At 37.6% G+C, this 17,578-nt stretch overlaps 1 protein-coding gene across 1 annotated transcript; it reads right to left on the bottom strand.

Moving 5' to 3' along the window:
* Positions 1-7,270: 7,270 nt before the first annotated feature.
* amy2a (amylase alpha 2A) lies at positions 7,271-15,909 on the bottom strand. The gene is made up of 11 exons (XM_042428914.1): positions 15,849-15,909; positions 15,571-15,642; positions 11,699-11,873; positions 11,172-11,318; positions 10,564-10,761; positions 10,091-10,321; positions 9,182-9,315; positions 8,685-8,907; positions 8,440-8,561; positions 8,009-8,134; positions 7,271-7,508 (listed from the first exon to the last, which is right to left on the bottom strand). Exons 1-11 carry the CDS (start codon positions 15,887-15,889, stop codon positions 7,319-7,321), a joined length of 1,659 nt encoding a protein of 552 aa, XP_042284848.1. The 5' UTR covers positions 15,890-15,909; the 3' UTR covers positions 7,271-7,318.
* Between the last annotated feature and the right edge of the window lie 1,669 nt (positions 15,910-17,578).

The raw sequence follows: 17,578 nt of genomic DNA on the forward strand, positions 1-17,578 counted from the left end.
TGGGAATGTCATTAGTTTAGCAGGTTTTTGGTCACAAATCAAAGTATAACACAAATGTTACCTGATGATGGTTAGTGGTTTCTAAAGTTAATTCATACTGAAAGGAACATGAATGTGTGCACCAAGTTTCAAGGTCATCCATCTAAAATGATTGAGACATTTCACTCAATCTGTATTATGTTCAACTTAACCATCCCAAATGCCAAACAGCACACATTTACAATTTATGGCAATACCACCTGGGTAATGTTATGATTTGGCTCTTTGTGGATTATCTAAAACAATCTAATTTTCAATGTTTTATAAATACAGATAATTAAATAATCTAAACTATCATTACCATTCTCTTTTTACAGATGGCACATGTTTTTCAGATCATCATAAAATTTCCTTTTCAGCACTGTATGCAGTAGTGATGGATATGGGCTGCAAAGACAGTTGCTGTAGTTTGGCTGTTTAACATTGATGCAGAAAATATATAAAAATTTATTTAAGAAATAGGTTCATCTTCTCTAAATGGTTTTAATGAAAACCACTATGTTTTTATAAATTAAACTGGGAATACGGTGGCAGAGCACTGGACTGACTAGGTTACAAAACAGATTTTGACACACTCTGTCTAAACCAAGCCATACAAGTTTAATGTTATGTGTTGCCCAGGGCTGCCATGTATAATTAAGCTATTTCTGTGGGCTTTCCCCCCTCTGAAACGCCTGGTAGACAGATAGGGAATTAGGTGGGAAAGTGTTTTCAAATCACTCACAGAGATGAAATATGTGCTGATATGTAGACAAAATGTGGTACAAAAATATGTCTGTAATGAGATATGAAAAGAAATTCAATTGCTAGTGTTATGATTTGTATACAATCATGGGTAGGCAATTTAAAACTTAATAACAACTTCAAAATCACTGCTGATGAGACCAGATCTCAGGACTGTTAAATTCTAGTTACCCTTCATGTAAATACTGAACTTGGGAAGACTGCCTTTGACTACTTTGAACCTTCTAAATGAAATGAATTACAGTACAGAGGATTTTAAATATTGAATGTCTCATCCCACTTGCCAATTCTAAACTTTTAACCTTGAGTCTATTTAGTAATTTCTGTGACTGTTTCTGATGTGGTTCATGCTTTTGTTATGCCTGGCTAAACAGTGCGATTTTTCTCTCTGCTGTATTTGATCTCAATGATATTACCTGATTAAATAAAGGTTATATAACCTCTATCATCTACACTAGTGCTACACACACAGACAGACAAATATGTGTATAGCCATCTTCAAGAAGTTTCAAGAAATCCACTTCTCTTGAAGAAGTCCCAGACCCAGCATTACAGTACAGAAAGTATGTCAGAGTTGCAGTAATGACCTTGATGATTCTGCCACTCGGCAAAATCCAGTGATGATGGGGCCATTTCAGCACATCAATTATGAGAAGCGTTTGTTGAGGTAATGTGCTGCACGCAAGGCAATGGGCGGGGGTGGACGAGACCTGCTGCACTATTCATGTCACCATCTGCTCCCTTTCAGAAAGTCTTGCTCCACAGGGCTGTGGGCTCTGGAACCAGGCTGTGGGCTGCGTCCCTGGTCCAATTCCTCCAGCAGAGCTTGGAGCCACTGCACAAACATGTGATTTAGACCAACCAGCACTGCTGCCCTCACTGTTTTGGTTTCAGCTATAGGACCATGTGCAATACAAACATCCAGGCAGAGCATCTGGACAATTGGAATCCACTGAAATGGGGAGAGAATGTGAGGGAGCAATCACAAGCAGCAGGGAAGTTACACAGCAGTAACAAGGATCAATAAAAAAAGCACAAGAGCGACAGCTGAAAGGGGTCATCACATAAGATCCCAAAGCCAATGTTAGAAGGCAGCACATAAAATATACATGCTGCTGAAATAGGCAGGATTTCTTTTTGGAACAAAAGTTTCTGAACACCAAATGTGCATTGTGTTTCCAATCTTTTTGATCGGTGTTGAACCCCGTGTGTAAGGCACTTCTGGTCACAACATGACTCAGGAAGCTGTTGACCCACTGCCCAATTTATCTTCGAGGTGATTAAGACCTGGCAATGGCCTAATTGAAAGCCTTAGTTTGCACTTACTCTGAGTGTGTTTGTAAAGTAAATCCGTGCTCTGATTAAATGTAATATCCACAGTGAATATCTATGAGAGGGAGCTATGTAATCTGATGGAGGCATCTTATCAGTATGCAAATTGAACAGCTCACTTTGCTCATTATATTAAATGAGCCGCGACTGAATGAGTTTGTCTCAATTATTTCAAAGTTGTGCAGGGAGCCCGTTTCACATAGCGGTGTTTTAGCTTCATATTATAGTCGGGGTATAAGATTCAGGCCTAAGTAGGACTTGTCACACTCTACATTTAGGATGCCTGGGGTACAGACCACACACACACACAGACACCATAGACTAAATATTGGCCACCCTGTGGGGTGTCAGCTATAAAAGATGACTTAGCCAGGCAATGATATCATTAAAGACTAAAGCAGAGAAATGTATGAGGACACAAAAGGCCAACCTTCATGTTGCTCTGTGTGCTGCTGTATAATCTGTTGGTGGGGGGTATGAATAAGCTCACTGCAAGGACAGCAAAGGTGTTGGAAAAGGGTAACCGTGACACAGAACCAATGTACTAATGTATCATAATTCCATGCTATTTTTAATTTTCTTTCATGGAAACTGGATAATGAGCTATTAAGGAAAATTATTCTATTTTGACTAGACTGTTATTTGACTGAGTGTTTATAATATATTAAAATAGATCATATTTGTCAGAGAACCATGTAGGACATGTACTGTAAAAGCTGCTGTGGACTTGTAGAGTTTAGTGTATAGCTTGTACGATATTGACATGCACATTACACACAATTTGCAGTGTCATGCACAGATGTAGTCAAGGCACATCCAGAAAAATGACTGATGTGAGAAAATATGTCATAATTTTCCATTACACAGTCATTTCAAATCTCTTCAGAAATTTGTTAAGAGGACAAAAGGACAACATAAAAACATTGTAACAACTACAGTATAAATATAATGCAAACAACAGGCTAAGACAAGTGACACATCCTAAAACAAATAACATCCAACCAACATGTATGAACAGGTATCTGCTTCCAAAACTACATCAAATAATGTAAAAACAATAAGTTAGAAGAATCTTTTCATAAAAACAACACATGTAACTACTGCATGTTGTGCATTACCACACAAAGAAGCCAAAATGAATCCAGTTGGAAAATAAGGTTGATATAACAAAGACAATACAAAAATGTTGGTTTGATAATGGGGTTGAACTCTGCTATTGTACATTTAATGGATATCAGAGTAATTTCATCATGGATAGTGTATAAAACAACAGGTACTTTTTTTAAATAAATTCTATATATAACATATATATACTACAATACAGCTCCTTTTTCTTTTTTGCAAGTACCCGTCATATGTCATCATTTTAGGGGCATAAATATTTACTAAATGCATTGAGTGAATCCATGTTGAAGACCTAGAAACTTCTTTTCTGCAGGTTCATCCACGTATCAGTGGACATTTAAAATCTTAAATCTATTCTAATCTCATTTACCAAGACTTGAGTTGTGCACACATTATTTTAAAAAAGATAAATGCAGATGTACACATTGCCATATAACATGTTGCCATGGTGAAAGTGCCATTACATAAAGATAGAGTGACAGCTGTAGGGTGAGGAAGTTTGACAGGATCTACATTGACCAGAAAATGGATGACAACTCTGTCAAGAGCTTGGGATCAATACCACTCTGCACTGAGTTCTCTGTCAGAATGATTAGTTGAACATTTCGATGTTAATATCTTACAAACACAAACAACAGACTGCTTAATACAGAAGGCAAGGTCTGTTTCAGCTGAGCGCAAACACTGACAGCCTAACATTATGCAGTTTTGCAAGTATTAAGTTTGTATGAGCAATACGGTCATACATCATTCGCCTCTTTTATATTGTCATTGAAAATATATCATTCATGCTCAATTCTTAGAATTAAACATCAATCATGAATTCTTTTCGCATCTTGAATAATTCTACACTGAATTTCAAGCAGCTATGAAATAAATTTCACAGAGAGCAAAATATCTTGTTTTGGAAAAAGCTTAATTTCCATAGTTTTTGTTTCAATACTGCCCCCATGTGATGGGAAGAGGAATATTAGCCAGGTATCAAATTGCTCAGAGAAGTTGATGTTGTGTTTATGATTGTACCAATATTGTACCAATAACCATCAACAAAAAAAACATAATATTTTTAGCATCAAAAGACACAGTTCAACCATCATAATTTTCTTACAATACAGACATTCTAAGCCAACTTTATTCTTTGCTAGATACCTATTTAAGCTTTAATAGGAAATTGTGAATCTGTAATTTAATTTAATAGTGACAGTGTTGAAAAGTCCACATTTCCTGTCTGTATCAGAGCACAGCATGAACCTCACGTACAGAGCAGTGCAAGGGAAAGAGCTGAATAGATCCAAAACTCACTTGCCTCATCTTTAAGTTGATGACTGTCTTTCTCCTTGGGTGATGTGACAGGCAGGTCTGGTGCACCATATGAAATATGAAACAGGATGGGGACACAGTTGACAGCCATGTCACAAAGCATCAGTGAGGATGACAGGACCAAAGACCCCGGTCTGCAACGATGACATCTCTGCAGCTAATCGGAAGGTACAGCCCCTCACAGCTGCCGGACTAAAAGATGGAGAGAGGGTCAATAATTTAGCAGTTGCAATATGTTGAGGCTAGTCCAACGTTAAGGTCTCCTTCTATCCTCTTCCTGCACTCTCTGTCACTCTGACTTTCTCACTCGCACAATTTGTGAACAAAGATTCCCCACCTGCCGTGTGGTACTTAAAATTGAACAGTGATTCATAATTTGCAATGCTTATGACACTTTCAGAGACCTATATGTTACCATTTTTTTTCTATTATAATCTGCATTTGTCTTGCACTCTCAACTGGTTTAACACTTCTCTCTGTGAACTGCAAGAATTGTGAGGCCACACATCATAAACCATATGACCTGTCAATGTTTACACCATCCATAAATAAATACAATAAGCTTTCTTTGTCATTCATTTACTATGCTTTTTCCTCCACTGAAGAATTTCCCAGGTTTTCTCTCGCTCATGGGTCATGTTGCCATGACAACTGAGATGAGCTGAATGTTCTGGCAGGCATCACCTTTGCTGTCTCACCTCTGGTGGCTGGCACTCCAGTGTAACCGGTCCAGAGCTGCTGAACTCTGTAGGTGGGCTGGGAAGGTGGAGAAATAGAGAAAGCGGGGGTGATGGGACAGGAAGACAACAGAGAGAGGGAGGAAGTAAGAGTGGAGTTTTGGCTCACTGGGCCTCAGGGCCCCTACCCTGCCCTAATGACGGATGCCAGCGCTGCACTCAGGTGAAACTGAAGTGGCTGCAGTGTGATGGCAAAGAGTCGTCCCACCGGAGGAGAGGAATACACAATGCAGGAAGGACATCCGCAGGTGTCACAGGGTTTGTTCAGGACTCTCACTGGCCGTGTAGAAGATGTGATGATGTTTAAGGAGCCATTTTAAAACATCTAATTTGAAAAAATGACCTTTTCATTGTCATTCGTCCCCATGTCCCTGAACACTGATTGTCCATTCATAGCTCAGAAATTGTAACTACATGGCAGGCCTGTCAAGCTTCAGATTTCTCCACTTGTTGAAGTGGTCTGCATGATTCTCTAATAACAGCGATATTTCGTATATTACAAAAACATGCTGGGTCAAATATTTTTTTACCACAGATTTTTAGTTTTGGTAACTAAAAGATCAATAGAAATGAAAACCATAGAGTGCTTCTAGTATTTCTTGATGCATTTCTCAAAATCTGTTGAACCTGGAACCAAACCCAACAGAAACATCACTTATCCATCAGTGCAGCAGGGAAACATTTTTAACTGCAACAACAATATTTTCTCCTGGTGTTAGGTTTATCTTGGAACTGATCTGCAGTATCCCAAGGGTGAAAAATAAGGGCTAAGAAGTTTTGGTAATTTACTTTTCTATGCACATAACATCATCATATGAAGAACTCAGCACAGTCAATGCAAACATTCAACATACTATATGACATTGATGCATTCAGCCATAAAAACATACAGAAACCTTGACAATTGTCAAGAGCTGTTGTGCAGTTGACTGTTCTTCCCATTCAACTGTAGCGTGAGAAGTTGTATTGTGTAAGTGCTATTGCATAAATGCTCTATGTTCATGATGCATAATTACTGAATCAATTAATAATTGATTCATGTTTGATTCCATAATTTCATGCAATGAATAAATAAATTATTTATTTGATGTTAAGAATTTCATGTAAAGTTTGAATCTTAGATTTAAATCTGATGTGATTAAATGGATTTGTCTCACACAGTACAGGAATATACTGATGTGTAATGGGTAGAAAATGAGCATAGGTGACTGAAAGTGTTATAACCACTAGTGCATTAGTCCATTGTTTGTATTTCCATGTTTCTGTGCCAGAACTAATGTTCACTGTTGACACACTGTGTACAATCCAATGTGAGCGAAGGTCTCTCACAAAGCTCTGTTATATTGCATTCAAGCTACAATTATTGACATCTGAAGCCAAAGTAGACAGTCAAAAGGACTTTCAAAAGACTCTCGAGGACTCAAGAACCTCTTTTCCATGACAAGCGGCAAACTAGGTATTTTGTTTTACTTGTAAAATGTCTTTTGCCAAGTGTCATTTTGTAATTTCATTTGTTTTCATGCTATATTCTTTTGTTGATGTATTTTCTACTATGTTCATTCACAAATATAGTTCTCACAATGAGACTAAGGCATGGATGCATCAGAGAAACAAGACATGCCCAACCTATAAACGCCCATTTCAAAGAACCGACCTGTGTCTGTGTTGCTGTGAGGAGAGCTACATTTTGTATGACATCAATGTAAACCCTCTAAACTTGCCAACTTGAAGGGCAACATACTTGGATTGCCAATATGCAGAAAATCTGTCCATATGAACCATATGATGATACTATTTGACCCTCATCTGTTAAAGTTAGTGTATCCTTTAAAACCCTTGCAGAGACTACATCGTTTCTGCTGCTGTCTTGGGAGGTTACTCAGTATGTAAAAGGCTAATTGGAACCTTTCAACATTAAAGGCAGGGTAAAAAGGGTTACAGTACATTATGTCAGTAAAAAATCAAGCTGATCATTCAAGTTGTTTCAAAACAGGATTTATTTTAAGTTGTGCAGTAAGTGTTCACAGCTTAGAGTCAGCATGAATAGCAACGAAGGGGTCCTCATCTCTGTTGCTAATCTTGAAGTGGGCACGGCCATCACCGCCAACATGGATCTGTTTCCCAGTGCACCTGTTTCCTTCCTTCTGGCCAGAAATGACATCACAGTAGGTTCCGCCAGGCATGCCAGTGTTCAGAGTCACATCCAGGTTCCTAAAGGTGAAGACAAGGTACATATTGTTTTAAAAGCCTCCGCAATGACACAAAGAAATTTTTACACAACCTTGCCCTCTTAATTTGTTGCATTCCTATTGAAACAGGATGCTGGGGCAGGGAAGAATGTTTCCGAGATGTTGTGTGTGTCTTCCTATACATGAGTGATTATATTTACACAATTATTTGCAATTTTCAGTAAGTAAATGATAGTAAATCATGATACATGATAGAATGAGTTTATAAGGTGAGAAAAAAGCCATTTTAAAAATCAGTGTGTCATTACATCCACTAGTGTATCATAAGACATAGAAAGCCAATGATCAGTTGTCAACCTGCCATTGACAGTCAATGACAGTTGTTGATCAGTTCATTGTTGATGCGTTAGTATATGTTGGAACAGTTTGTGAGCTGTTATATGATATGCATATGCACCTAGTTCTATGAATTTATTCGATTTTAAGAGTTTTGTCAGTCCGAGTTAGACTTCAAGTTCTTACCAGTCGTCATTGTTAAAAACGATGAAACCACGATTACCACGTCCAAAGGCAACCTGGTTGCTCCCGTTGTCCCACCAGTTAGAATGAGGCTGTCCGTTGACCACGTTACGGAAAATGGCCATGTTCCTAATGGAAGATATGAAAAAAAATGTAATAGCTCTGTCTTGAATTTACTGTAATGATTTGAAACTAAAATACATACATTTTAGGTGATTGAGTTAATTTAACAGAAAAAAAAGTGAAAATTGGTGTAGTCTATGAGTTGTTTTCAGCTTATTGATGGATTACATAATTGCAATAATGTAGCTTTTACAGAAAAGTAACAGTAAAGTATTCTACAAAATGTTTTTAGATGCATAAGACCAAGAAGAAGTGACTGATGCTGTGTGTGAGGTCAGGAGTTCCTTGTCTCTTAGGTTCTGAGGACTCACTTGATCTGACGCCATCTGTGCTCACACACCCATCCGTCTCCACAAGTCTGGTCACTATTGATGGGAACAGACTTGGTAGATCCATCGCCATGGCTGGGAGGTCCCATCCAGTCATTCTGGTCCTGGGAAATAATGATTGATGTACAGGACAAATTAATCAAAGAATGAATAAATGAATTTAACACAAAATATGCCCAAAGTTAATTATATATTACTTTTATTTTTTTTAATTAAAGAGAATGTACCTTTCCATTCACAATGTTGCGGTTCCAGCGGAAGCTAGACATCACCCTGGCTACTCCGTAAGGGTGGGCCAGCATGTAGCCAACAGCCATCTTGTAGAGCCTGGAGTCCCAGAAGGTAACAATGGATGCACCACCAGCACCGTGGCCTCTCTGGTTGTCATGGTTGTCAACGAAGACTAAAGCATTACCATTGGGCATGAAACCCCATCCCTCTCCCCAGTTCCTGGTCACAAGAAAACAATTTACTAATGAGGAGTCCACTTCTAAACATCGGATATGTTAATTAAGAATCTGTAAAAATTATAGTATTATTAATCATTTTGGAAAAGAGAAACAAAGTAAATTGCAAAAAAGAACCTCCTTGTTCAGTCATTTTGTACATGTACATTAGCTGCTGTTTCTTTAAATGGGGCTCTAGCTATTTAACATTTTTTTCTTAAACTCATCTAGCATCAATTTGATATGTAATTAAGGCACACCAACAGAAACACACATACTTGGTGTAAGACAGCTTCTCGCCGTTCCATTTTCTGAAGATAGTTCCCAGTCTGGCACCATATTTGAACTCAGTCACCCTTCCCAAATGGAAGTACTCTCTAGATGTGATGGGCTCACCTCCCAGATCAATAACCTAAAGGGGAAAACAACACATAATTCATGTCACTCATACTATTTAATGTAGCAGTGGTTTAGATTAACGGCACCACATGAGTGATTTATACATTGACAAAAAGCAATACAACAAATAAACTTAAATAAGAACCATCTTTCTGCTATTTAACTTTCGGGTTGTTACTGAAGACAGAGCATAATTATTTTTAAGATTACAGCCTGCTTTTTTTTTTTAGTTAAGCTCCTTCAACTTAAACTTTTATATCCATTGCATCAGCTTCTTGTCAGTGGATTCTTGGATATTAACGTCTGCACTAGTGTGCATGTGTTTGTGTTTGTCATCTTGATTTTTGTGCTCTTTTCCCACGGCTCTGCCGACTGCTGCTTTGCGCTATCAGTCATAAATGTTGGTCATTCACACATGGACGCTATGTGTGCAGTTACCACTCATCCAATCACATGCAGATTACAGTTGGGGCTTTCCCAATCACGGTTTTGAAAGTAGTTTTGCTGGCAGCAGTTTGTGTTTGCTGACTGTTTTTTCTTCTTTTTTTCCCAAATCAAGTTCAAGTAAGTTCATGGAATATTTTGGTTCAGCAAGATATTCCAGTAGAAAACACAACTATGGAATTCAAAGGTGAGTTCATGCAGTTGTAGTCTGAATCCAACTTGATTACACAGAATACCAAAGGCTACACACAAACTGGAAGATACAGTTTAGATGTTTAATAGGACTTGATGATTCTTATATTTATTCTTCCGTCTTTTCATGTAAATGTCTGAAAAAAAAATACCTCCTGGAAGATGAAGGGTCTGGCACCACCGGGGAACCACTTGGTGTTGAGGTTATGCAGACGACCATAGATAGCTGCCAGGTCACCGGGCCACATGTGCTTGCAGGCATCCACTCTGAATCCAGCCACACCCATATCAATCAGCTTGTTCATGTAATCAGCCACCTTGCCCCTGACGTACTCTTTCTCCAGGGCGAGATCCAGCAGACCGACCAGACGACAGTCACGCACCTTGAGCAGTAAATGAGCATAGTTTTTGTTCATTATTGTAGCCAGTGTTATATTATTCATTGTTTAGAGTCTTACAACTACTTAATTAATGAAGTTATGCAGTGAGTCAATGAGGGAGCTCCTGACTGAACCATCTCTTATTAATGGATCCTTGAATGGTGTGAAAAAGTATTGTGAAAACTGAAATGGTAATAAGGGAAAATTACACTGTTCCATCAGTTTTTCTCAGTGCTATGCAGTACCTGATTGGCATCACCATAGTTCTCAATATTGCCACTGCCAGTCCTGCATTTGTAGTCATTGAAGTCCCAGTGGGTGAAGGGGACGCTGGGGAAGTCCTTCCTGCCGGCACTGAACCAGCTTCCACATGAAGAGTGGGTTCCCTCTCCCCCACCGGCTCCGCACATGTGGTTGATGACAGCATCCACATAGATGTTGACCTATGGATGGATACAGGATTGTAAATGCAACACAACTAATCAACACCTCCCTTCAGTCAAGTGACTGCTTCGTCACATCAAGTTCATTGTAAGGTCACAGGGGTATGTCAGAGTAGCACTGCACACTGCTGGTTTGCTGTAATGTTGGCAGTCTAGGAACTGAATCATATTCCTCTCCACAAAAAATAGTAATAGTAATTAATTAGATAATTGCTCTTTGTTTAAAAATGTATTTTGTTCTAAAATGCCAGGTTCCTGTTGTTGAGAAAAATGTGATAGTGATGCATGAAGCTTTAAGTGTTGTATAATGTGTGTTGTCTCATACAAGGCTGTAGATTTACGAGGTGCTGTCAAATGTAGAACAAAGCTTCTAATGCCTTTCACTAAATCACTGCTGTAATGTAGTTTACCCCAACGTTGTTGCATCTGGTGATCATGTCTCTCAGCTCGTTCTCACTGCCAGATCTGGAGCACAGGTTGTAGCTGATTGGCTGGTATCTCTGCCACCAGGGTCTCCAGGGATTGTTAATCACAATGTGCTCATTTGGAGGGGAGATCTGAGCGACACATAGGAAAAAGATTCATTATCACTAAAAATAAAGAAATTGTCTGCAGACAGAAGATCAGTGCTAAATAGAGTTATAGCCTACATTATGAGTGTACTATACAATTATTAAGTCTAAATGAAGAGGAAGAGAGAGGTTAAAGAGGGATTATGTACATCTTCTTAATAGAGTGTATATTCCGGTATGAGGCAAGACTTGTATTTTATAAATAAAATAAAATAGAAGAGCAATAGCTTCTTTTCACCACACCAGCCTTGTGAAAAGACGTGCCTTGTGCATCTTCAATATGCAGTTCAGACACCTTACTGTGAAAAAGAAAAGGAAAGGATTGACTTAGACTATACTATCCACCTGTTTTCAGCTATACATACCTGAACTCCACCGTAGCCATTGGGACCCAAGAATCGTTCGCACTCTGCAGCGATGTCAGCCCAGCGCCACTCAAACAGGTGGACGATGGCGGTCCTGCCATGTTTGGTATGGGGGTTGTGGTGTGCCAGGCCGAGCCCGAACAGACCCAAGAGAATGAACAGCTTCATGCTTTTCCTGGATGTGTGAGAAAACTGCACACTGAACCTGCTGCTCAACATTAGTATTTATACACATTTTCTCTCTCTCATGGACCAATGAGAGCAGGGCAAATATCACCAAGGAGGTTTAACAGCTGCATCTTTCTCATGGTTGTCTATCTTGTTTCAAAACTAGTAGAGGGAAAAATGCTTCAAAACACATACATGTTGGAAACTGACATGAAGTGTGCACAGTGTCTTTGCCCAAATATAAAAACAAGTGGCTTAAAGAGACTGGAATAATATTTTCTGAAATATCAGTAATATATCAGTTGCACTGAATTCTATCCTCTGTGCAGTTCACTGAGCTCAATATCACATTTACCTTGCCAGTAAGGCAGAAAGATGAACCTCAAGGAGTCAGCAACAATAGCCTGCTGCCTTCAAACCCTATTTTACAATAATAAGTGATTTAGTGTTTTATCTTGCTCTCATACAAATATAAAAACACAAGAATAGTATTTTAAAGCTTTCACTGTCAGAATTTGTCAGTGCAGATTTATCCTGCTTTAGTATTTGTTCATTCAGTTCAATAACCACATGATGTTGCAACAGCCGGCTTAAACTTACCTTCAGTTACAAAACTTTGATTCTGACCAAAAATCAATTTTGAGGCAGGTATAGAGTCTTTTAAGTTTGGTATTGGATTTTCTTTGAGTGTGTGCAAGCGTGTTTGTTTGGGGGTTGGGGGGCAAGGTACTGTAAGTAGGTGTGGGAAAGTAAATACAGTCAGCACCATTTACTTTTCCACATTTTTTAAAAATATACACGTTATATAATTATATACTGTACGTGTGTGTTCATATAATAAAGTGACTGTCCTTGACATTAATTTGGCAATTAGACTTTCACCTGCTATTTAATGCCTTGACATCTTATTGTCTCACATCCCCCATTTTATGTTAACCATAACTTTTGATATTTTTTGTCTATGGAAATTAAACATATATTGGATTTCTTTCAAAATGTAAATGTTTATTTTTACATTTTATATTCATTTTAATAGATGACTAAATGTACTAAAGTATCTGTTACAACATGTGCAAACATGTGCCAAATATTCTTAGTAGAATGTTTTATAGTCAGTTCTTGGTCTTGTCTTAGGATATTACCATAACAATTGTTAATTTTACTGATGTTATCACAGGCAAAAAGCACTGGAGGTGCAGCAGTTACAAAACATGCCAAGTCCTTGTATAACTTTACAATGTTGTTATCTGATGTGCATCAAGGAAAACCAATACAGATGAGCTACCTTTGAGTGAAAAGGGCAAGAGGCCAAATATGTTATGTAAAACAAGTTAACTAAACCAGCCCTGACAAAACACTAGTATTTTCCCATGAGGGGCTTCAAATTGACCTTACGCTAAGTTAAGGGGGTAAAGGGTCATGCTGCGTCAACTCAGGAGAGGAATTTTCTGATAGCATACTCATCATATTTACAGTAAGTCACTGGAATTACTTTAATTACTTTAGAGAAGTTGTCTGTGTGTACAGAAACAAATTGTAGATATCAATTAAACATTCCACAAGACAAGCTACAGTACAAATTTAGGGGTAATTAAAATTGGTCAGATTATATAATTCCACATTTTATACAGCAGCAGTTACCCCAAAATATTAAGTAATGTCTACCTGTGACCCTTCATCATAGGTTTCCTATCTATGAATAGTGAGTAACAGAGTGATTTTCCCTTCTCAGATTGTTTCATTTGAACACATTTTTTAATCCCAAAGTGGCAAAACTATTGAGTATTTCACAAGAAAAAAGCAAAGATTAGAGACAAATTCTAAATTGTTAAATTAGATTATAATTGTTTCTTAACCACATAATTATTTGGCGACCCCTTAGATTCATCTTGTGGTGGGGTTGCTAGGGTTGGGACCCCCATAAAGAAACTACTGTTGCAGGATGCTTTATGTAAGTAAGCACCATGAACCATGTAAATACTCATTAACTCTTCCTTAAGCTGCATTTATGCCAGATGAATGTATGCAGCAGGTATTGAGCACTGAGCACTAAATTACATAGGCAGACAGATAAATTGTCTGTGAATGATGTAAGTCACTACTTTAATTAACTTGTGGTAATTGTTGGCATGTCTCACACCACTGACTCCTGTGTCTTGTACATTTATTGAGCTTATTTCTGCATAAATATGGAATCATATTAATTGTCCATAAGACTTGCATAAGACTTGCACATCCTTGATGCACTGTTGTGATATCCCTGGGCACCATGGTTATGATGGTATGTTGTTTTCATATAACAATAGCTCCCCCCATAGTTCTTGAGAGAAACTGCTTCATTTGGAAAATATACTGTATATATACAGTACAGTATTCACATATACAATTTTGTGTCAACGTCAACACCTATAACCACCTTTTTTTCTTTTCTTTTCTCTTTTTTGGTTTGTATTATTTCCTGAACTCCTCAATTAGGTGTAGTAAATTAAGTATAATAAAATGTGGTATGTAAATATGATTCCTTTGTTCATGAAATAAAGTAATTCATTAACAATCAATATATCATGGAAATATGGAGAAAATCCCCATAAAGTGCAGGTTTTGATGACAACATCAGTAATGATAGAAAGTTACGTTTTAGTGTTTATTCAAGTATTGTACTTAATTACAGTTTTGAGATACTTGTACTTTAATTGTGTATTTCCATTTTATGCTACTTTTTACTTCACTACATTTTAAAAGGGAAATATTGTACTTTTTGTTCCATTACATTTATCTGACATCTGTAGTTACAAGTAACTTTATAGTTAGTACTTACTTTGCCAGATTCAGATTTTACATACAAAATATGATCAGTTTTTTATAAATTCATTGTTATAGGTTAAACTACCCGTCAATATATAAAATAAGAAAAAATCAAACAAAAAAAAAAACAAGAAAAAAAAAACAAGTCAGTATATTAGTATGTTTGAACCAAACTTTGGTAAATATTACAGATTGTTGAGTTAACCTGCGGGTATGATTACTATGATTATTATTGTTTACAACTTAATACATCAATAATAATAAAATTCAATAATTATCCTAAAATAACTTTGAACAACCCAGTCTCACATCAAAATGTGTAATAGCTACATTGGTCCACAGTGCAAAAGATATTAGTTTCACAATAACGATTCAAAAATTATGAGATGCCTACGTTTTTGTTTTTGTTTTTTTGACTGATTCTTTTCTATTGGTCTGTGTCCCCGTCACATGACTGTCGAGTTTCTGTCTGTGTAAACAAACAAAATGGCTGACATTCCTTTTATTCTCAGTGGAAAATGCAATATTTCAAGATAGTTTCAGCTAAGGGTGTTGTGAGATATGGTATTGATGATAATCGTGATGTTTAAAAAATGAAATATTGATATCATATTAATAATACACATATGATAATATTGTATAAATAATTCAGAGCCTCTTAAAACCCCTTAAAGTTCAACGGCCCGTGGACGGGCCGTCACACTATTAAGTACACAACTATGTTATGTACACAACTCCTGTCTTTAAGTGGGTTCTCATGCGACACATCTCTGGAAAGCTAAGATTCTTGTGATTCTACTGATGCAAACCATTTCAAGATACAATCATAATAGCAGGTGCAATCAACACCTCTGTCAGACCACCAACAAACAAACAATTACAAAATCCATGCTACTTACCTATGAAGCCTCATATTACTCAACTGACTGATATAACTCCAAAAAAATGGTCTTGTTATATTGACAAAGGTCCTGTTGATCCAATCCAGTAAAATATTTAGTCTAAAAGGCATTATTACGTCGATAAATATCCACGAACGACTGTTGCATCATTTCAAATTAGCCGGAAGGTGTCCTAATCTTCCAACATATTCTGCATCACAACCATAGGTTATTACTCAGGTTAGCATGTTAACATTAGCCACATCTTGGTATCAAAATGGTGGCTGTACTCTGACCTTTCGACTGATACCTCACTTGACCCAATAGGAGCTTCCATATCCTGTCCACAGCCTACAATAGCCAATGAGAGTCTGTGTTGAAAGAGGGTGCCTGCCCTTCTTTGGTGTAAAGACCTAGCCAATAGAAACAGAGTCTGCAGATGACTGGCACTTCAAATAGCCAATGAAATTCCAAAAATGACCATATGCTACTTTATTGCTTTTCATAAAGCCACAACATAGAAATTATGTAAATATAGTTTGCTATGATTCACTTTTTATAGAAACTGTTTTTCCACCATAGCACTTGTTTTGACTCTTTTATATGCACAAAGTTTAGTTTTAACAGGGGAACAAAGCACTATAATGTGTTTATGCTTCAGTTACTCTGAAGCAGGGGTTATTTGGTGTCTGTAAAAGGCTTTTTTTTGGAAGATGCCTAGACATACCCTTAGAAAAATGTGTAAAATATTCATTTACTGTGGTATTGTTCTTAAATTTGAACACGGACTAGGTAAGCCTCCATGCAGTGGTCCCATGTGTATTCCAGCTAATAAGTGACAGCTATAGGTCATCTGCAGGCATCTGTTTGCAAATATATATATATATGTACATTACAGGTAGGCTATATACATTCATTGAAAGAAGATTATGAAAATAAAATGCACATTTTTTGCTAGAAATGTTATCAAAATGCATTGTAATGCTGAAACTATCTTAAAATATTGCATTTTTTACTGAGAATAAAAGTAATGTCAGCCTTTTTTTTGTTTGTTTCCCAGACAGAAACTTGACGTGGATGCAGGCCAATGGAAAAGAATAGGCCAAAAAAAACAACAACACAGGCTTCTCACAGTTTTAGAGCCATTACTGTGAAACTAATATGTTTTGCATTGTGGACCAATGTAGCTTTTACACATTTTGATGTGAGACTGGGGATGTCATCTTGAATTGCTGCTCAGTAAGTAGCAATGCCATATTTAGAGGGTTCAATGCCCACAACTAACAAAAACATCTATGTACTTGTGACACTGCGGGTGCCTTGCATAAAAAAGACAATAAATGCCATATTCACTGCAGGTTTGTGTGTGCTGAAGTTTTTGTTAATAAGGCCTGGTATGTCTCATGCCTCATCCCACCTGCTTATTATCTGACCCCCTTCCTGCTCCTCCCGTCCTCCCCGCGGGGAGTGTGTCAAACAGACATCTGACCTGCCTTACTTGGTTTCGTTCCGGGTCACTCCTCCCAGTGAGTCTGTGGGTCACAGGCATGTAAAAGTGAAGGGGCCCCCGACATCTCTCTGGTGGAAACACTCACTGACTCATTTTCATGCAGACTGTGAGTGTTGACATGTAAGGACTAAAGGGATAAAGATCTAATTTTACAGTGTGCAGGTTTTGTTCTTAGGTTGTGATGACCTGCACACAGCAGTGCTGATGTCAGGGGATGTTTGAAGCTGCTGTAATAGCCCAAACAAAAACAGACAAGTACTGTGCACTCTCACAGGCTTCAAAAACAGTTTCAACACTGAAAGATCATGCAGCTGGGTTAGTTATTAAATATAAATTCATTTGATGTTTTATTTTAGGTCAGAACAAAACGTCAAATTGTTTATTCTTGCAATTTTCACATCTAAAAGTCAGGTCAAATTTATTTCTTTAACACTGTATCATTAAGGTTCCTTTTGAATTACCGGTATGACATTTGCACCTTTTCACCCTTATGATGCAGCATGCTCTGTGGGAGGA

The sequence above is a fragment of the Thunnus maccoyii genome, chromosome 12 (assembly GCF_910596095.1).
Source record: "Thunnus maccoyii chromosome 12, fThuMac1.1, whole genome shotgun sequence".
In the NCBI taxonomy this organism is placed as follows: Eukaryota; Metazoa; Chordata; class Actinopteri; order Scombriformes; family Scombridae; genus Thunnus; species Thunnus maccoyii.